Source organism: Mastigoproctus giganteus, chromosome 1 (genome assembly GCF_048544385.1).
Source record: "Mastigoproctus giganteus isolate SK-2022 chromosome 1, ASM4854438v1, whole genome shotgun sequence".
In the NCBI taxonomy this organism is placed as follows: Eukaryota; Metazoa; Arthropoda; class Arachnida; order Uropygi; family Thelyphonidae; genus Mastigoproctus; species Mastigoproctus giganteus.
In genome coordinates this window covers 201,923,462-201,946,662 of record NC_143575.1, presented here as the reverse complement: position 1 = coordinate 201,946,662, position 23,201 = coordinate 201,923,462, and the positions used below count along the sequence as shown (strand labels likewise).

The 23,201-nt window shown below is 36.2% G+C and overlaps 1 protein-coding gene across 2 annotated transcripts in view; it reads left to right on the top strand.

The window, feature by feature from the left end:
* Polr3B (RNA polymerase III subunit RpIII128) overlaps positions 1 to 23,201 on the top strand; it is a 527,342-nt gene that overhangs the window by 399,150 nt on the left and 104,991 nt on the right. For both annotated transcript variants that reach the window (XM_090375599.1, XM_090375592.1), the window contains 2 exons: positions 8,420 to 8,468; positions 19,441 to 19,458. In XM_090375599.1, the coding sequence (XP_090231725.1) occupies positions 8,420 to 8,468; positions 19,441 to 19,458 (67 nt within the window). The remainder of the gene's footprint in view (positions 1 to 8,419; positions 8,469 to 19,440; positions 19,459 to 23,201) is intronic.

The following is a 23,201-nucleotide window of genomic DNA, read 5'->3' as shown; positions in this document are numbered from 1 at the left end:
GTAGACGAGAAAATCTGGTACTGAGTTTGTCGATCTGGTTGACAAAGGACATCTTTTGGTCGAACAGAACGCCAAGGTCTGTGTGTGAGGGTACGTTTGGTATTCGTACCCCTGCGAGTGAAACGTTGAGTACTGTCGGCATAGATTTAAGGGAGAATATAACCTGAGCAGACTTCAGAGGGTTGATTTTTAGATTGAAGTTTGCCAGGTACAATTCTAGATCCTTAAGTTGGGAATTGATCCTGTTACTGAGCTGGGCGGGGTTGTCGCCAGGGTTAATTGGAGTCAGCAGTTTGAAGTCATCGGCATAGCATAGGAGACCATTCGTTGAGGCAATAATGGGCATGATGATGGGCACATTACTGCACTATTACAGCCTACAGATCAAGGAATTATAGTGGCTGTGAAGTGACAGTACAGAAAGAAATTGATGATCTCACTGTTAGAACAACAAGAGGAACTTGAAGAAAAATCAAACTTGGTGGACCTTCTTAAAAATGTCAACATAAAGACAGTCATTTAATTTTCTGCTGCAGCTTGGGACGAAACTGACAAGACTACCCATATCAAATTCTGGAAAAAAAATTGGCCTGATGTTCCAATAGAAAGATCTGAGGAGGAAATGGATAGTTCTTCGGATCCTGATGATGACAAGGATGATAATGATTTTGTTCAGTTATTTCAATGTCTAGGGGGTTGTTCAGACATAACAAATGAAGACATTGCCCCATGGATAATGTGTGCTAATGATCTAGGACATCAGGTCCTCACTGAGGAAGTCATCGTGCAAGCATGCTGATCATCGTTGCAAGCTAATGAAGACGACAACTCTGATGATGAAGTGTGTGAGAAAACAACTGGCACGAGTCACACTGAAGCAACCCAAATGCTGGAGTAGCTACTGATTTATCTCGAGAGACAGCATGACACATCAGCTGGCGAGCTTCTGACCTTGAAGTGATTGCAAGATCATGCGGCCCGAAAGCGAGTTTCAAAATTAAAGCAAAAAAATGTTGAGGACTATTTCAAGTAAACTTCTCCAAAATAGTTATTTGTTTTGTGTTTAATTTTGTGCAATGTAATGTTCTACATTAATACTTTATTGCTTTGTACAGTATTTTGTTTACCAACCATATTCTTTTACTTTTTATAATTTTCACTTTAAAATATTATTTTATTAATTTAATATAAAAACCAATTTAGTTAAAATTTTATTATTTAGTAACTTTAAAAAATAAAAACTGGTACATTAAAGATATCTTCCGGTTAATCCGGACTGAGTGTGGTCCCGCCAAGACCAGATTAACGGGGTTGTACTGTAGTGAGATTTCAGGAAAAATTTTGACTTTTTCCTGCATTTGAATTTGTAGGGGCAAGTGACACAAGAAAGCAAACCTATACATCAGCCAAAGAAAAAAAAACCCTTCCCATTTCACTCGTCCATTTACTCCAAAAGTTTGTACAGTTCTTCCTTGAATTTATTTAAGCTATCAACTTCCACAACAACAGATGGAAGTTTGTTCCAGCAATCAACCAACGCTGGCTAAAGGCAAATTTCTGCATATCTGTTTTACAACCGGCTTTCCCTCAATTGGAATTTATGCCCCCTCAGGTGTGTAATCTGAGCATGAGGAAGAATCCCAACAACATTGATTTTGCTCAAACTATTCAAGGCAAATCAGATGCTGCAATTTTCAGAATTTAAGCCTTTATTGGTAAGAGCAACCCTTTATTCCTCTCACCAATCTTGTTGCCCTTCTCTGTACTCATTCAGCAGCTCTTCATCCTTCCTAAAATGAAGCCTCCAGACCTGTATGCTGTACTCAATGTGTGGCCTGATCATTGCCTTATGCTAAGGGATAATCACCTCCTTATCCCTGCTAGCAAAATTCCTGTATATCGTTGACAACACTATGAGCTATATGGATTTAAGGGCAAGTTACTGCTATGGATAAAGGGATGATTGAGTAGAAGAAGTCACAGTTGTTATTAGTGAATAACAACTGTGACTTCTTCTTGGATTAACATTATTATTGTTTTCCCCAAAGATTCAATGCTGGGCCAGTTGTTTTCTGTATTTCTTAATGATATTGTTGAAGGCAAATCCTGCTTAATGTTGAAGTTTGTAAATGATACTAAGGTTGGCAGTGTGGTTAATGACAGTATTCATGGTATGCTGCTACAACTTGATCTAGAAAAATTAGGCAGATGATCTGTTGAATTGAGGCTGCGTCGAGAGCTCATGATGTTTTGTCAATGATATAAAGGAATTTCACCAGCAGGGATAGAGAGGTGATTATCCCATTGTATAAAGCATGGTTAGGGCACATTTTGAGTACTGTATATGGATCTGGCAACCTCATTTCAGGTTGCCAGATCCATATACAGATCTTCAAGAATGTGGATATGTTAATATCCACATCCTTGAAGGGCTGAGAAGATTATCCTTGGGAGCTAAGAAGATTAGTGATATTATTGAGGGATAAGAAAGGGTTCTTACCAGGAAAGGCCAGGAATTAATTCAGTAAGTTCAGTGCTGATGTAATCCTTCCTCTTGCTCGCACACACACACACACACACACACACACACACACACACACACACACACACACACACACACACACACACACACACACACACACACACACGGGCATAAATTAAAATTGATGATGATGTGTGGAAGTTTACCTTCGGCCATTGGGTAGTTGATTGTCGGAAAAATGTCCGTCTGGTGTTGTAGAAGTTGCTAGTTTGAGTAAATTCAAGGACAGACTAGACAAATTAATTGAGGAAATGGAGAGGTTATGTGGGAAGTGTCTGGAGGGGGAGGGGTGTGATGCTGTGTAAGCTTGCTTTCTTGTATACATAAAATAGAGAGGTTCTATGAAAAAGTCAGCATGATTGGTCCCAAAATTGCTGTTGACAGCAGATCAAAAACACAAAGAGTTGTTAGTTAGCATTTGCATAATTTTTAAGCAGATCCAGCAAATTTCCATGCAAGGTTTCTGACCATGGATAAGATGTGGCTCCATCACTTTCAGCCAGAATCAAAGGAAGCCAGTTTAATTTGTTCTGCTGGGCAGGGGATGACTTTGATTTTTTGGGAAGTTGATTGAGTGTTGATAGTGCAATACCTTTAGAAAGGCCAGACAGTCACCGAGTCATATTATGCCGACCTTGTGAGGCATTTGTATGAAAACATCAAAGTCACAAATCTGTCCTTGCCATGGCTGTACTGTGTGGGTGTGGTTTGAAATTGTGGATTATTTCTCACATTTTCTTTGCACCTGATGTTAGGAGTGCGTTGATCTCAAATTAAAACTTGGTGCGTTACTAGAAGAATTTGAGTCACAAGAAATGGGTGCTTGCCCTAGAATCTACTGTAATTGACAGCATTAAAGACTTAAGTATCTCATGACTTACCAAGTGATGCATGCCCGATTCGAGCCCACCACCACCACGAAATAACCAAATACGGAGGATGTGGAAAGGTCAGGGAATGACCACCGCATATCCCGGAGCAATATGGCCTTAGTTGCTAATGCTCCTAATAACAAACAAACAAAACAAAAGCATGCCTGATTCCAGTCATAGAATAGAACAGCTAAGTGTAACACCTCTGGTTGAAGGAGATTTACTTTTATTGAGATATTCTATTGCCAAGGAAACATACCTAGTTTTGATCCACCTACCTATAAAGATAGGTAGGCAGACCACAATCAGAGTGTGTTTGCTGAGAGCAACAATTGAAGATGTTACCAACAGATTGCAGATTTTGAAGAGAGTGGATAAAGAAAGCATTAGTATTCATGTGGTGAGTAACGATATTAATCAAACTCAAACTGATAATTTGTTTGATAAATATCGAACCATACTGAAAAAATGCTGAGCTAGATCGGAATGTGTATATGTCAGCAATTCTGCCCAGACCTGATAGGAGAAATTATATGCTTGGAAGCCTTGTGGATTAATTCTAGACTTGATGGAGCCGGTGAGACTCTAGGGTAAGAATTTTTTATTGGAGTGGTTTGCACTTGTAGGTAGACAATTTATTTTGTTGTAGAGACTGTAATTCATTTCAACAAAAGTTTTTGCGCCAGTATCATAGAGAACACTCTAAAAGTTCAGAGAAACTGCTATTTACGGTAGAGAAAGGTAATATAGATATGTGTTTATCTGATGATATGGGTCAAAGTAATGCTTGCACACATCTCAAGAATTTAAAGCAACAACCAAGTGCTTTACAGGGCCTAAGAAAGGAAGATTTTCACAAGTCGATGAAGCTGTGATAAGTTTTGTAATGGAGACATGCACAAAAGTTTGTGTCCCATGGTACTAAATATTTTATTAAAAAACTGGAGCAGCTGAGAGGTGCATGATCGGGTTTCTTATATATAAATCTAAATTAAATTTTGAATTGAAATCCTATGATAAGTGGTATAAATTTTTTGGCTTATCTCCTTTGTATCAACGGAGACATTGCAGATTGTAAGTTTCTGCATTTATTAATCTGTAATAAATTGGATTCCACAGATCTCTTATCTCTAGTCAATATAGGGTGTCCATCTAAATCACTAAGACATCAGAAACTTTTTGTTCTTCGTAAATTCAGACCTGTTTAAAAATTGACCTTTTCAGTATTTCATTCAATTTAAACTCTTCTAGTGTTGTTTTCTGTGTAAGAACCAATGTAAAAAATAAGTTATCAATTGGTACAATTCTGAAGAGCATAACAATTCATAAGTGATGAAAATGAAATAAAATAAATTAAATTAAAAATAATAAAAATTGAAATTTTGGATATGAAGATTCATGTTATTTTTTTGTTATTTGGTTTTTAGGAGCATTAGCAACTAAGGCCATATTGCTCCGGGACATGCGGTGGTCATTCCCTGACCTTTCTGCATCCTCCGTATTTGGTGGTGATGGGCTCGAACACCGGTCTAATCAAGAAGCGTGTGCTACGCACTGCTGCTCCTTCCCAACTGGCTACAGAGGCGCCATGAAGATTCATCTCAGTTGATTTATGTTCTCTTCTTCTGTCCCTTTTCCTTTTGATTTTTAGATGTAATTGATTCAATTTTAAATGTTATATCACTATTCACTTATGTTATTTTTTATTTCTTTATTAATTTTTATATATATAAATTTTTTTCCATATGTAAAGCATTTGCTGCTTATAGCCTGCTATTGTTAGTCTATATAAGGCATTCATGAAGACCACTAAGTCATAAAATTTTATTTTCTTCTTAACTTTAGACTAAACTATTTGAAATTTGTTTTTTTATTCATTATAACTTTCAATTTTTTTAACTCTTCTAACATTGATGTTTCTTATTAAAGAACCAATATAAAAAAGGTTATCAATTGTTACAACTGTGAAGGGCATAATATTTTACTAGTCATGTTTATTGTTAGGAGGCAGAAAAAAAAAAAAAAAAAAAAAACTTGGATATTGAAAATTATCCCTAATCAGTGGATGGACTTGTGATTTCTTTTCTCATCTAATTTCCTTTTTTTTTTTTTTTTTATCTCTTAGATGAACTAGATCCAATATGATCTGTATTTCTTTATTTTATTTCTATTATTTCATATTAATATTCATATGTTTATTTTTATTTCCATACGTAAAGCATTTTGTTGTTTTTGGAAATTAATAATAAAAAAAACAAAAAAAAAAACAGACTAATGTAGTGGATATTACAATAATAATAAAATAATACAGTGTGATAAGGATGCATATTAAAATACAGTTGACTTTCAGAATAATGGCACCTTCTAGTATTCAAGGTGCTGTTATTTCAATTTTTCTGTTATCTAGAAAGTTTTATTTTTAATATGTTTAATGAGGCTCTAAATAAGAAATGGAGAGATTAAGAATGCGATTTTATTAACTGCGCATAAAAAATATAAACATATTCATGATACAAAGTTATATTCTGCCATTAATACACTCCTACTTACAATCCTTTCTATTTTCTTTATTATATCAAGTTTAGTCTGCTCAGGTAGCACAGTGGTATCGTCACCATCCTCCCCACACTTGGTGGAAAAGGCCTGGCTTTGAATACTGTCGATGGCACGAGGAACTTTTATGGGCTTGTTTTTTTTTTTTTTCAATCAGTAGCTGAGTTAGTCAGTCTCAGGTGTAGATAGCAAAGGTTTTCCTCAGAAACAGGCAAAAATCGACCAGAGAACACATTCAATTTATAGACACAATACACATGGGTGTATGAATTAACTTTCCAAGTGACCCTAATGTAATAGTTTGGATTAGTATTAGTGGGGCTTATGATGCAAGAAAGCAAGCTTATATAGCATCAGCCAAATAAAAAAGAAAAAAAAAAAAAAACCACCCTTCCCATTTCACTCATCCATTCACTACAAACGTTTATCTAGTTCTGCCTTGAACTTATTTAAGTTGTTGACCTCCACTGCGACAGATGGAAGTCTGTTCTCCAGCTATCAACCACCCGCTGGCTAAAGGCGAATTTTTGCACATCTATTCTACAATTGTCTTTCCTCAATTTGAATTTATGACCCCTCAGGTGAGTAATCTGAGCAAGAGAAAGAATCCCATTAGCATTGAGCTTGCTCAATACGTTCAAGGCCTTATACACCTCAATTAGATCACCTCGCAGGTGCCTAGTCTCCAGAAGCTGCAATTTGCAGAACTTAAGCCTTTCTTGGTAAGTTTTTGAGATTGGTGAGTGGAAGCCTTTGTTCCACTCACCAATCTCATTGCCCTTCTCTATATTCAAGTTTGTTACTAAGCTTTAATGTCATTTTATCAAGTTTGTCACTAAGCTTTAATGTTGTACTTCTTTTCTTCTCTGTATGAGGTTTATTAACTTTAGGAGCCATAGTGAGGGTTTTTTAAATTTAAAATAAATGTAAAACAGCGGTATTATCCATGATATCAGTACAGAATTCACTTTCAAAATGACGAACATAAGTAAACAAATACAGTAATCACACGACTTGCCGTTTTCTGTTTTTGGCACTGCAAGACATCTGCATTGTATGTAAACATCCGATCTCAATGTGACGATAGCTTGAATGTTCTGTTATTTTGGTTGCTGTTATTTCGACAGTCTGCTATAATTTGAAAGGCCAGTTTAACTTCTAATCAATAAAACTTTAGTTTTGTACTTGGCTTCATTGTGCCAATGCACAGTGTCAAAACAATAACCATTGGGCAACTTTAAATCCATTATTAAAAAAAAACTCCCACTTTCAATCTGTTTTAAGAAAACCAATTAGCTGCAATTGAACACGAGAGTGATAATAACGAATGATGTACCCAAAGTAATTTTGGCATGGGAAACCATCTTATATGGTTTGTATTTTACCACTGACATATTAGTGCCTAATAAATTCAAGAAATAGCTGACTTTTTATAATGTAGTGCATTCTATTCTGGCCTGTGCCGTCTGCAATGTGATGCTTCCAGCACATTGGCAGAATTATCTAGTCTCTTAAGCTGAGTTAAAAATGAAAGTGTTACATCTGTTAAGATCACTATTATTCTTAGAAACACTAAATGTAGTTTCTTATGAAAACAAGCTAATAATAGGATAAAGACATAACTGAGTCATGGTTATTGTAGCAAAACTTGGTTACTCACACACTAACAAGACTTTTGTGGATTTATTGGATAACTGTTTTCTACACCAACATGTTCGAGGGGTAACAAGAGGAAGTAATACTCTTGATCTGATTATCAGCAGTGATTATTTATGCATCAAGAGTTTGCGGATGGTGCAACTGTTGCGTCACAGTGATCACACTGTACTGATATGGGAATTACTTAAAGATGTAACTACCATCAAGGCTAAGAGAAGGGATTTTGCTTTCATAAAGGTGACTACAGGGGTCAGACATTTTTTAAATTCTGTACAGTGGGATCAACTGATGATACTGCCAATGTTGAATTCTAAATGGGATTTAGAGATTTAATCTTGGGGGTTTAATCCTTCAGGGATTTAATCTTGGAGGCTATTAGGCTTTTCATTCCAACTAAGAAATACTGTTCAAGGTTCAGGACTAAATGGATGTCAGTTGAATTAATGAGGCTCATGGTAGAGAAGAAAAATGTATGGGATGCATATAAATTATCAGGTAACACAGAAGCCTGTGGCTCATTTGGGAAAATTAATACCTTTCAGTTGGGCAAAATTCTAATTCCAAAAATAAGCAATTTTTATCCAAAATCCCATTTTTAACCACCACAATCTCATTACATATTTAATATTTTTAAATTATTTGTTATTTCTATCGATTTCATTAATTAATAAAATTTGCTGATTTTCATTTGATTAAGTTCCTTTTACCTTCATTGATTTTTAAATTTTTTTTCAGAATTTTTTTGCTGTTGTCATGTGACAGTTATTACTGTTTATTATTATTTATTTTTCAGTGTAGTTGGATTAATAGTTCCACAAGAAGACCTGCCATTTAATGACCAGGTGAGTTGATGGCAGTCTTTTTAATTGTTTTTAATTTTAAAATTTTAAATTTGAAAAATTTTGCTTCTCTTCCTTAATCAAGAAATATATGAAATGAACTCTCTACAACAGGACCTTGCTTGGTTTTGTCCATGTGCCTGGCATTCTGTTAACAATTAAACCCTGTGTGACAACATAAAGGGCATTTAATATTGACAAAAAGCTTATTATTCTAAGCAAACCATTTGACAACTGATTACTAAGGCAGACATTGAGGCCAGCCATCAGTTTTAGAGTTCTGGAGGGGGGGGGGGGATAAAGTATTAAGAAGTCTGTAGACAAGATTGCAATATCATTGGAGGAAGTTACTTGAAGTAAAGAAGTGTGGCAGCAGCATGTATGGTATTGCCAGAATGTGCTAATAGTAATAGTATTTTCCATATAGTGCAAGGAAACCACAGGATTTTGCTGCACTGGCCAAAAAAAAAAAAAAAAACAACCAAGTAGATAAGAAAACACAAATTATATGTTTCCTTCTGCGCAAAGTAAGTATCCAGTTGACCTTTGAATTTATTCAAACTGTCAGCTTCAACCACCTGCAAGGGCAACTTGTTCCAACAATCAATGACTTACTATGATTTTTTTTTTTTTTTTTTTTTTAGTGTTTCTCACCAACCATTGAAGTAAAAACGAAAGACTAAAAACCAAATTCTTAAAATTTTAATATTTACAATAAATTTATTTACAAACAAAACAAAATACCATATTACTGATGATAGCAATTTTAAAATAAGACAACTGTGATATACAGTAAATATACAAGGTGATAATACAAATACCGAATTTAAAATACAATAAAATATACTAGGTTAAAAGTGCTAAAATACTAACTGAAGCTTTCAAAGGCTTCTGCCTTCTTTCTCAACAGTGTACTTCTATTCTGCAGTGTATCATTAAATACCAGCAGGTTCGCGGTGCGTCTCATGTAAACGTATACTGTTCCCGTCGGACCGGAAGTGGCTCTGGAGCGTTTCAGGCAAAAACATTCATCCCCTCCAAGGATTACCGCCTCAAAGAGGGGATGAATATGTGTGCCCCTATCTCTATTTATATTATTCTCAATAGAACTAATTCGTAAGCTCTCGAGCCACTTGCGGTCCCAAAATCTATGCGCCTGATCAGTGATGACAGCTTCGTCTGGGGAGATTTGATGTTGCTTCTCCCAGAAATGTTCAGCTACGGCGGATTTACCATAGTCTGCATTTCTTATCGCATTTGTGTGCTCCCCTAGACGATCTTTGAGACGCCGTTTTGTTTCTCCCACATAACACTCCGGGCATTTAATACTATATACCACCCCACTTATATTTTCATTTAAGACAGGGTCCTTGATCTGTGACACAATTGTGTGCAGCTTCCTGCCTGGGAGCTGCACACAACATGTCTGGTAATTCCTTAATATACGAGCTAAACGTTCGGATAAACCCGGATAGTAGGGGATGTATGCAGTGGCTATTGGCGTGAAGGACTCACTTCTACTCTGCCCTCCACTAATGTATTTCTCTATGATCCTCCGGGGGTAGCCACACTTCAAAAGATCCGCCGCAACACGTTCATACTCCATTTTTCTATCCTCTGAGGTACTACAATGAGATTTTGCCCTATCCACTAATGCTCTTACCACACTGTTCCTGTGATGGTTAGTTTGAGCTGAGTTGTAGTGTGAGTATTGGCCTTTGCACTATTTTAAGTCAAGCCAAGAAAGTTTCCCCCGAATCTTAATGCAAAGCAAATACTAGCACTAGAAAGTCTTAAGCAGGACGATAAAGTTGTGATCCTTCCAGCTGATAAAGGTAGAGCAACAGTGGTTTTGGATAAAGAGGCATATGTAAGTAAAGCATTAGATTTATTAAATGATCACACAACCTATATGATTATCCATAAGAATCCATTGTCGAATCTGGAACGACAAGTTAATAAAATGGTGCAGGGTTGGATGAAATCCAATAAGATTTCAAAGGAGCGTTATTGGGCATTACATGCCACAGGAAGCCAGATACCGAGGTTTTACAGTTTACCAAAAATACATGAAGTGGGTGTGCCACTCAGACCGATAGTCTCGTTTATAGGTAGCCCCACGTATGCATTATCTGGTTTCCTAGATAAACTATTGTCACCATTAGTTGGACTCTCTGAACATAGTATCAGAGATAGCAAAGAATTTGTACAATTCATAAGAGGACAATGTATAGAAGAAAACGAGGTTATGATATCCTTTGATGTGGCATCGTTATTTACCTGCATCCCAATTGACCATGGAATACATTGTGCGTACATGGCCTTAGAAAGAGACACCACCTTGAACAATAGGACGCAACTAAACTTAGAGGACATATGTAAAGGCATAAAGTTATGCCTTTCGAGCACTACTATGGTATTTAATAATACCATGTACAAGCAGGTTAACGGTGCAGCTATGGGCTCCCCCATCAGTGCCATCATAGCTAATTTAGCGATGGAGGAGCTTGAGTCTAGACTGTTTAATACTACAGTTCTCCCTATGCGTCCGTGGAAAAGGTATTTTGATGATACGTTTTCAGTTATTCGGAAAGGGAGTGAGGATGATACGTTGAATTTTCTTAATAGCTTCTCCCCGTTCATACAATTCACCTCTGAGGTAGAGGAAGGAGGGATTTTGCCGTTCCTGGATGTGCTGATTTGTAGAGAAGGCCAGCATTTGAAAACAAAAGTATTTAGAAAATCTGTGCAAAGGCCAATACTCACACTACAACTCAGCTCAGACTAACCATCACAGGAACAGTGTGGTAAGAGCATTAGTGGATAGGGCAAAATCTCATTGTAGTACCTCAGAGGATAGAAAAATGGAGTATGAACGTGTTACGGCGGATCTTTTGAAGTGTGGCTACCCCCGGAGGATCATAGAGAAATACATTAGTGGAGGGCAGAGTAGAAGTGAGTCCTTCACGCCAATAGCCACCGCATACATCCCCTACTATCCGGGTTTATCCGAATGTTTAGCTCGTATATTAAGGAATTACCAGACGCATTGTGTGCAGCTCCCAGGCAGGAAGCTGCACACAATTGTGTCACAGGTCAAGAACCCTGTCTTAAATGAAAATATAAGTGGGGTCGTATATAGTATTAAATGCCCGGAGTGTTATGTGGGAGAAACAAAACGGCATCTCAAAGATCGTCTGGGGGAGCACACAAATGCGATAAGAAATGCAGACTATGGTAAATCCGCCGTAGCTGAACATTTCTGGGAGAAGCAACATCAAATCTCCCCGGATGAAGCTGTCATCACTGATCAGGCGCATAGATTTTGGGACCGCAAGTGGCTCGAGAGCTTACGAATTAGTTCTATTGAGAATAATATAAATAGAGATAGGGGCACACGCATTCATCCCCTCTTTGAGGCGGTAATCCTTGGAGGGGATGAACGTTTTTGCCTGAAACGCTCCCGAGCCACTTCCGGTTCCGATGGGAACAGTATACGTTTACGTGAGATGCACCGCGAACCTGCTGGTATTTAATGATACACCGCAGAATAGAAGTACACTGTTGAGAAAGAAGGCAGAAGCCTTTGAAAGCTTCAGTTAGTATTTTAGCACTTTTAACCTAGTATATTTTATTGTATTTTAAATTCGGTATTTGTATTATCACCTTGTATATTTACTGTATATCACAGTTGTCTTATTTTAAAATTGCTATCATCAGTAATATGGTATTTTGTTTTGTTTGTAAATAAATTTATTGTAAATATTAAAATTTTAAGAATTTGGTTATTCGTCTTTCGTTTTTACTTCAATGGTTGGTGAGAAACACTAAAAAAAAAAAAAAAAAAAATCATAGTATGAATATACCCCACCCCAGAGGCCTATTTGAAGAATCAATGACTTGCTGGCAGAAAGAAAAGTTCCTACAATCTAATGTAAACCCCAAGCCTTGTAATTTTAATTTATGACCCCTAGTTCTGGAATTCTTTAGAACATAGTGCATAATGTTAATTGTAATGTGGTTCTGGGAATTTTTCCCCAACTTGTATTCATCACATTGCGTCAAGCAATTTGATGCATGCAAAACTCTAAAGGGTAGATTTATGTAGTTTAGTGAGTGCTCATGTAGTGTTAGTGTGGGGTATGTTGGATGTGTTGTTCATCAGGTTCTTAGGCTAGTGGCTTGTGTTTTCACATAGTAACCTCTAGTTTACCGTCAAGTGCCACGAGGAGGTCGGCCGGGCAATAGAGAGTATGAAGTGGTGTTGGCTACCTCAGGGTTCACCCCACTTGTGGGGTGAACCCTGAGGTAGTCAAGCTACAGGCAGGGAGAGCCCAGTAAAAAAAAAAAAAAAAGAGTGAAAATTAGGAAGGAATAGTGGGGAGATAGGAAGTAGAGAGGGGTGGTTAAAGTGGTAGTAGAATAGAAGGGTAAGTAGTGGAGGCACCCACCTGGTTGAAAGGGAGACAGTAAGGGAAACCCCAGATCAGGATGCCCATCCTGATTCTGGGGTGGGAGTTGAATTTAGAACAGTGAGAATTCCACCTTCATTCATTTTTACTAATCCCTCTCAGAGCCTTATAAATCTCAATCAGGTCACCTCTGAGGTGCCTGGTTGCGAAGCTCTGTATCCCACATAATTGGAGTCTTTCCTCATATGGTCATCCTTCTGCCGATCTCGCCATTCGAGTTGCCCATCTTTGGACCCTTTGAGAAATCTTGATGTCTTTTTTCAGATGAGGTCTCCATATTTGAACATGGTATTCGAAATGTAGTCTTACAAATTGCGTTATACAGTGGAATTATGACCTACCTATCTCTCTAGGGCCACATTCGATATATCATTGATAGGATACCATGTGCTTTCCTGGCTGCCTACTCTCAGATCCCTTTCTTCCTCCACTGTTTTTAATTCAACCCCACCAAGTGTATAATTTATTTGTGGGTTACAATTTTCCAAGTGTAAGACCTTGCATTTAGCAACATTAAAACATAGCTGCCACTTCTCTGACCATCTTTGAAGTCTGTTCTAGTCATCCTGAAGGAGCACTGCTTAGCACTAATCATAACAACTCTACCAATCTACAACATCTGCAAATTTTGACAACCTTTCATCGATGTCATTTATGAAAATGAGAAACAACAGTGGTCCAAGAACCAATCCTTGAAGGACTCCACTCCTGATGTTACACCATTCTGTAGAAAATCCATTAATCCCAACCCTCTGCCTTCTGCCCAGCAGCCACCCAACAATCCATCTTAGAATCTTACAAGTAATCCCAACCTGTTCAAGCTTATACAGTAACCTCTCATGAGGGATCAATTCAAATGCTTGGCTAAAATCTAAATAAACTGTATCGAAATTATTCCCTAAATCCAGCTCATGAGTAACTGTGTCAAAATAGCTTACTAAGTTAGTTAAGCATGGTTTACCTTTAACAAAGCCATGTTGCGTGTCTTTCAAAATCAATCACAACCTCTTAAGATTTTTCCTACCTCTGAATTCAGACTTGCCCGTCTGTAGTTACCAATTTTGCTCTTAGAACTGCTTTTATGTACTGGTGATACATTGGCACTTCTCCAATCCATAGGAATCTGCCCTGAGTTCAAAAATGCCCTCATAATTAACCTCAGTGGTTCAATAACACTCCCTGGCAGTCTCCCTCAAAACTACAGGGTAAAAAAAAAACAAAAGGTAAAGTGCAGCCATTATCAACCCACTGCAGGATGGAAGCCTCCTCAACAATTCATGCTGAGGGAAATGGACCATAATCTGCCACGCTGGTCCATTGCAGGTTGATAGATCGACCGTATTCAGCAGTCAGGGGCTTGAACCCCGGTCTACTCAAAGAGCGTGTGCTACTGCACTCCCGCTCCTGACCACTCGGCTACGGAGGCGGTATATGTCATCAACTCTGGAAGCCATGCTTGCCTTTATGCTCAAAGGTTTTTCTAATGAACAGGCATCTGTAATTACGACATCACTAATTTCATATGACTCAGCCTCACTTGTACAGCTTCTTCTCAGCATGGAGGGTCTTTCGTCAGTAACAACGGATGCAAAATAAATACCTGATCAATTCATCTGCAGCATAAGCTGGGTTGTCTAAAACATTCGCACAACCAATGCACAAGGGTCCAATATGATTCACTCTTTCTTCATTGTGTTCACATACTTGAAAAATTCCTCGTCCCCATTCTTTTCTATCTTAGCCAATGCTTTCTCATGTGCAGCCTTGGCCTCCCTGAACATATTTGTGGTACTATTACAGATTAACTTATACCTTATCTTATATACTTCGGTACTATTCATTGCTCTGTAACTGTCCCATGTTATCTCTTTCTCTCTGTTTTATCAGCCAGCTCTGCAGTTATCCATTTTGACATCCTCTTCCTGCAGTATTTCCTGAAAGGTATGTATGCGTTTGTGGCTTCTGTGAATTTTTCTTTAAAAGTATTCCATAATTCAAATGAATTTTCCATCCCTTGGCAATCTGCCCACTTCACAGATGCCATATAGTGCCTTAAATTGTCAAAGTCCCCTCTTGTGAAGTTAAAACCTTTGCCTTTTCCTTTAACTACTGCAATATCTTTCTTCATCTTCCAGCTGATGATTGCATGGTCGCTTCCTGATGATGGTTCCTGTACGTTAAGCCCCATGATGTCATCTGATTCTCCTGTAATGATGAGGTCAAGAATATTCTCACCCCTAGTACTTTTTTTCTTTAACACGCTGGTACAAATAATAATCATGTAGCTTATTTAAAAACGTTTTTCCCCCATTGTGAGTTTCCCTTCCACTTATTCCAATCAATCTGGAGCAGATTAAAGTCACCCGTAATAAGACATTCTTGCTTGCTTGCCCATTCTGTCTGCATATAAAGGACTATCGTCATGTTCTTCACAATCTTCTGGTCTGTAGATTACTACCATTTTGATTGTTTCTTTGCTTCTGACTAACTTACACCATGCAGATCTATGCTGCCGGATGTAACTTCATACTCAGCTAAAGCTCTTTTTGCACTCAGGCTGCCTTTGATAAGTAGCATGATCCCTCCATCCCTTCTATTTTTCCTAAATACATTATACATACCATAGTGAAATTCATCATCACCAATTCCCGGGTGGCAACATGTGTCTGTTAGCCCTATTATTTCAGAATTAGTTGCCCTAACCAGGAGTTCAAATTCACCCTTTTTATTGACAATATACACCTGACATTATAGTTGAGACTAAGTAATCTTCTATAGTTTACTACCCTGACACACCCCTTGAAGTTATTTAGGTTTGTATCACAAGCTATGTCTTTCCTCTCATTTGAAACATTGCTACTCTCGAAAACGTCTTATCAACATTGGCTGTTGTGGCAACAAATAAGAATTCATGAGGTGAGTGCAAGCATTATTTTGACTCATATCAATAGTGTTCAGGAATTTGTCAGTGTCCCTGAAATTCAGTTAGAGATTGTGTAATTAGCAAATGAGATTGGCTTCAGTGAAGTAGAGATAAGGAACATGGTGGAGAAGCTAGAATTGCATGATACTAAACTGACCAACAATAATCTAATTAAGTTGGAGGAACAAAAGGTAAAAGTATAGGAGGAAGAAGAAATGCAACTAAAGGCATAAAGGATATCAGAAGCCTTTAGTTTATTCCAGAAAGGAATGCCTATTTGCTTTATAGATGATCTAAACGTGGAACAGAGTCGCAGGTTTAGTGGAGTATTAAGTAATCTTTTGCACTATAATGAACTGCATCAAGAGAAGATGCAAAATACTGTTCAGATTTCTAACTTTGGCTTCTTAAAATAGAATTGTTTCACATTGCTAATACAGTGTGTAAATTTTAAATGTTTATATATATATACTGTACAATATATATGTCTGTATTTTCATTGCTTTCTTGTTTTAATATCAATTTTAATTTTTGTTTTTAATAAGTAGCTTATTTAGCAATGCAAATCCAAAAATTTGACCATAGAAATGTATCTTCCCATTTTAATGTGTACAGTGAAACCCGGCTAATATGAAATACTGAAGATTGTTACAATTTTACCTCTTATCCAAATTGTGTTAACCACATTTCACATTATGGAAACTTTTGATTTTTCAAATTGTAGTGAAATTCATGATACTATCATAATGGGATCGTCCACAAAATAAATGATCACATCAATTACATGAACAAAATAATAATTTACATACATGTAATGTAGAGTGCAATAAGTTGAATGACATTTTCTTGCTGCACCAGTGAATTTATGCAAGCTTGTTCATGAAAAAAATCTCTTTTATTTTTTTTCTGTGATGCATTGTTAACAATTTTGTTTTCCGCAAATTGTTCAAATTATCTACCATTTCATGCCTGTTCTCTCCACCCGAGAGAACATGCACAAAATAGCTTGTTCTTTTTAACATTCCAAGAACATCCAAAGCGCTTGGTGTGGAAAACATTTCATTATTATCACTGGTTGCTTTTTCCATGTATTCTTGTGCCTAACAATATCCATAAATTATAAATTGTTATCCATAATTCCACTGAATTGATTTTACCAAAACCGATATCCATTGGTTTTGGTAAAATCAATTCAGTGGAAATATGGTTTTCTACACTGTAATCATTAGCCGACCGGGCTAGCCGAGTGGGTAAAGTACCTGCCCGGCAACCCAAAGGTCGCAGGTTCGATTCCCGCCTCGGGCTTGGATCAAAGTACTGCAAAAACCTTGGGAGGTGCAATATGGCCACAGAAGCCGATGCGCCAACAACTACCAAATCAAATCAATCAAACTGTAATCATTGAGTGTGATTTCTGCAGACATGCTCAGATAGGAGGCCAGACGGCTGAAGATATTACATTCTGATGGTTTACTCTTATTTTTCTTTACAAAGTTACTGGATGCTGGTGAAATAGAGAATCTTGGATGGATAAAAAGAGTCATCGATTGTTTTCTCTTTTTCTCTCTAAGTAATCCCCAGGCAGCATGCAACAAGTGAAGAAAATCCAAAATTTCCAAAGCTGGCAAATTGTCTTTTGATTGAGTGCTACAAATGAGTATTTCTGCAGCAGTATTTTTGGCACTGAAATTTCATATTTTTAATTATACCTTGGTCATATTACAGCCACGATCACATGGCTGTAATATGCTTATGGTATTAGGTGGCAAGAAGATCAAGTTAACAGACTGTTTTCCAGTTTTGTTTGGGCAAGACTATTATTCATGATAAAAGCAACTTTATGCTTCTCGCATAAAAAGCCCATATGCAGTGCCATTCACGAAAATATTTGCTGTCATCCAAGCAGTCTTTTTATTTGCTGTGTATTCCACTGGTTTCTCAATTCCTTTAAAACAGAAAGGATAATTTGCATTGCTTAAATATGTAAATGAGCCAGTATAATTCAAAATATACTTCAGATGTACTTGAAAAGTTTATTTTGTTAAAACCCAAGTTGCAGTGCTAAAATAATTAAGAAGATAAATAACACAAACACAGATACAAACACATAGATTAATAAAGTGACACTTTTGAGGGAATGCAAAATGAGTATGATTTTCTTAAATAATTGATATAAGACAAGTAAAGAAAGAGGAAGCAGTAAGAGGGGAAACTCTCGGCTTGTGGAATTTGTAGATAAGTTTATACTTCCATTGAGGAAATAACAAAAACTTTTGGTATTCATTGAAATACAAAAGAAATAAACTATACCATGGGAAACACTGGGAGGAATAAGTGCCAACAACAAATTAATTAATATACAGATGTTTTACATGCATTCATATATTATATGGAAGATCACATTGAACAACTTGTTACCACTGTTTTTATCAGTGAATTGTCACTAGAGACCTTTTGTTATCTGATGAGGAACCAGAAAGTACCAAAATATGCTGTCATGGTAATGGCTCATTTTTCAAATAAATGACAGATCAAGATTCTGGTAATGCCATTTATTTAAAAAAATATAAATAAAAAACAGTGTAGTACAATACCAGTGCATCTCATAACATGAAGTTTTTTTTGTTGTGAATATTAAACCCATTGCATTTAATCAGTTAGTTGAAAATCTTGCTAGCCACAAGAACACTGACAAGGACAAAAAAGTTCTCATACTTTTCCGAATTTTGTGGGGGGAAAAAGATAGTAGCAAAATGATACCCCATTTGGTATGGCAGCCATGTTATTTATGCAAAGCACAAAAGCATACCTGTTGTACATTTGGCATTTAAACAATTCAGTGCAATTTTCAAGCAGTACTGGAGATGAAATTTTTTCTAAAAAATCACCATCCCAAAGAACAATTACAAGAATTCTTGATAAATTCGAGATGTACAGTACAGTACAGTACAGTACAGTACAAGGAAATCACCACAAATTTTAAAGGTGAAAATTGTATATCCTCCACTAATAACAAAATATTGCATTTACTACTTCTTTCACCCACTAGAGAAAAAGGCAAGAAATAGTTTTAAATAGTGCACATTATAATGTTAATTTTTTTATTCTTATGCTGTATTAGATAATAAATTTTAAAAAAAGAAAAAGAAAAAAACCTGTCCACCACATTTCCAGCATACAGCAATTAAGAATGAGCAAAATAAAAGCCAAAACCAAAACTTATTGTTAATTGCTGTATTGGAAAACTGATTGCAATATATGGATAGACCCCATTTTAACTAAAGCATATATTGAAATCCTTGATAAACTGCACCATTCAGGAACATTTTTTGCCTTCTTGCAGATTGTAGTTAGAATAAACCAGATATATATTATAAATTTGCTGATTTCTAAAGTTGGCAGTTGAGTCAGTTAACAAAAGTAGTTCATTAGACTAGAACTGCAGTTTGGTAAAATAACAAAATTAGTATCAAGTGTTAAAAGTAAAGATAAGTAGTCACTATTTGATTTTCTTATTTTCTGTATTATAGGCTTTTAAACATTTTGCAATTTTTTAATAGCTTTTGTTTTCTTATTATAGGGAATTTGCCCAGATTTGGTGAGTAATATATTATATATTATTTATCTATAGATATTTTCTGGAAATTTTTATGATCAAAAAGTTTGGCAAATATTGCAAAAAAAAATGAATTGCCATTAATGTTATTTAATGCTAAATATTTACATTGTTAATATTCTTGAATATAATCTCCTCCTTCCATACTCTTGTTTTATCATACCATCACTGATCTAAACATTCTGGAAATCTTTTGTGAATGCCTTTAGTCAGTCCATCATGTTTGATTGGATTTTTTGAATGACCTCAAATTGTTTTTAACATCACTTCTGATGTTGGGAATAGACAAAAAGCATATGGTATCAAATCAGGTGAACAAAGTGGGTGCCATGCAAGGGGAATATTTTCTTTGGTTAAAAATTGCCAGACAGCACATTGTTATAATGAAATAAAACATCATTTTACCATTGCTCTTTTTTTTTGGGGGGGGGTTCTTTTTGCCAAATTGCATGTCTCAACCATTTTAAAAGTTCTTAGTAGCAGGTTGCATTTAAAAAGTGAAACCTCACAGATAATTTTGACTACCATACTTTTTTTTACCCTTGGTGATGGCATTGTTTTCTGTTGGAAGTGCTCATCATCTGTTATATTTTTTGTTAAAATGCATTATGTGACACAGCTTGCTCAAACAACTCAGATGAAATGAGGACTTGATGCTGTATTTGATCTCTTACCATACACAGAAGAAAATTGGCACTAACTTGCCTCATACTCATATCTTCAGTCAAAAATGGTGTGAATGCAAATCAAATGAAAGAGATATCTTGGTCGGTCAGCAATTTCTTGTATGATCAGTTGTTGATCTGATTGAATGACTGTGTGTACTTCATTGATATTGTGATTGTTTCATAATGTTGATTGGCAGTTACTTCTTTTTGTATTTTCCAAAAAAATTTTTCCTCATATAGCCACATATGAAACCACTTAAACTGGTTTTTAATCATCGTATCATCTCCGTAAACAGTACTGAGAAATTCCTGTGTTTCTATGCTGACTTTCCAAACTTACGACAAAATTTAATATAAACAGCTGTTCAAACAAATGAACAGCATGTTCTCTTTCATCATTTTGAGTACGCATGATAAATAAGAAAACCTGTTTTCATACATGCATGCCCAAAAAGATTATTTGCATGATTTTTGTTTCTCCTTGGTTGGATTACTGTTTCAAATCTTCTGATGCCACTGATTGATTAGATAATGCCAGCGAAGTTATTCTTTTATTCCACCTTAAAACTTCATCCTTTTATCTAAATCTCAGTTTTCCAGTAAATATATCAAGGCTGTTCATGATAAGTATGTTACATATCACAATTGACTTATATCCAAATCTCCAGCTTCATTATCTGCTGATATTAAAGCTCACAACAGAACAATTATAAAATAGTCATTAATGAATTCAAACTTGATTTTGAATGGGCTAAGAGTAGAAAATTGCTTCTTGTCCAAATGATAGTCAAGCATTCTGGTCTCTTACCAAAGCTGTTGACTGCAACTTTTATCCATCTATACCCCCATATATATTGTACTCTGATGCTTCTGTTGCATCCACATTTAAAACCGAATTACTAGCATTCTACTTTTCTTCTGACTCTTGTATTGATGATATTGAATCACCTCTAACTCTTGTATTCAATCACTTCTTACCATACCCAGTATGCTCCAATTAGTGTCACCTGTGATCTTCTGACAGGAAAAGCTCCTGGTCCTGGTGGAGCCTCTCTATTTGTTTACAAAACCTCTGCTTCTGAGCTTACTCCTGTTTAGTGTCTGCTTATTACATTTTTTATTCCACTGGTGTTTTTCCTTCTGCATGTAATTTTTACACGTCTTGCCAGTTCCTAAAAAGTGTGACAGATCCCTTCCTTTCAATTATCACACCACTGCACTTACCTCTACTCTTTCCAAAGTAATGGAGAAATCCATCAAATACTAACTCTTAAGCTATCTTGAAACCTTCCATCTGATCAATGATTGCCAGTATGGATTCTGTCAATGTCAATCCAATGATAATATAATGGCTTATATCTTGCATCTTTGGATAAATTCAGTGGAAAAATTTGGTCAAATTCAAGAAGTTACTCTTGGCATTTCTAAATGGAAACTTGTTTAGAAGACATAGTTAAGGTCAACCATAGTTAAGCTTTTGATTATATTTGGCATAAAATCTTCTAAACAGCTCCAACTTATGGATTGCTAACTGTTTTTTGCAATTGTGCATCCAGTTTTCTCTCTGATTGCTCACAGCAGTTGATGGCAGCTGACTGGGCCAGTCGGGTGGGTAAAGTGCCTGCCTGGCAACCCAAAGGTTGTGGGTTCGAATCCCACCTCGGGCTTGGATATTACGATGGTGCCGTACTCTCCGATTGGACCTCACAGCCATGATACACAAAGGAAGCACAGGAAAAAACTGGTTCCTTTGTGTATTGCTCACATCATATGATTAAAAAAAAAAAAAAAAAAAAAAAAAGAAAGCCTCTGTCTTCTAAATTCTCCAGTAATGCTAGTGTTCCCCAAAGTTCAGTTCTTTCTCTCACTATTTTCTTCTGTTAGTTTGACTATTCATGCTGCATTAAGTAGATAAAATAAAATTTGATGGTGTGGGGGAACTTGTCTTGTACAAACAGCTCACCCTTTCAAATATCTGCTACCAATTCCTTAAATGCTGACATCCAGGTAATTCTACAGTGGGGTGAAAAAAGAACTTAGTAAACAACTTCACTCCTAAAACTCAGTCCTGTCTTATTTCTTGCACAAAAGAGTCTACTCACCTATGCTTATCTTCAATAGCACTCAGATTTTTAGACAAGATCACATATCTCTGTTAGGGAATTATCCTGACTTCTAATCTCCTTTCCATGCCATAAGAACATACAATCAAAAATAACTGAGTTTTCTTTTTTGTTCTCAGTGCTGCTTTTTTTTCTACACAACTATTGACTCTTTATAAATCTCAAATCCACCTTCCCATGGAATATTGTTCCCACATCTAAAGTGGCTCACCCAAACCCTCTCTCAATTCAAAAGAGTACTGCCAGGTTAATAATGATCTTACAAAGTCTCTCCAGTCTCTGTTTCATGGATATTTAGTTTCTGCTGCATTCCTTTTTTATATATACTTCAACAGGCATTGTTCTTCTGAATTGGCATATGTAATTCTTGCGCTCTCTTCCACACCCAGTCCAAACATGTGCCACAACCAGTCAGTATCCATTCACTGTCCAACTTGAAACTCACAGAACCAACTTTTCTTGTATCCTTGTTTTTTCCTTCTACTTCTGTTTTATAGAATAACCTTCACATGAAGGTTATTCTATAAAACATTTCGTGAAAATAGCAATCTAAGAAATTCAAGTGTAATGTTAACAAATACCTTCTGTCTTCTCAGCCTTCAATCCATGCATAGTACTAAGTACATAAGTTTCTGATATTTATGTATTTATGGTTTCATAAAAGAAAGAAAAATAACAGTAATAACAAAATGTTGTCAGCTCTATTTGCAATCTTTCATCTATCGCTATGTATTCAAAAATTATAATACCGTTTGCCATACTTTTTAATGAAATCTTGTATATTTCATCTTTGACATTAGAAGCTTATAATATGCACATGGCCTAAATGATTTAAAAAATGAGACACATGTTGTTTCATCAGAATTAGCATGTTAATACGGGTACCAATTGTAAAAAGTAGCATCCACAAGATATTTCATGCTACTTTTTGAAT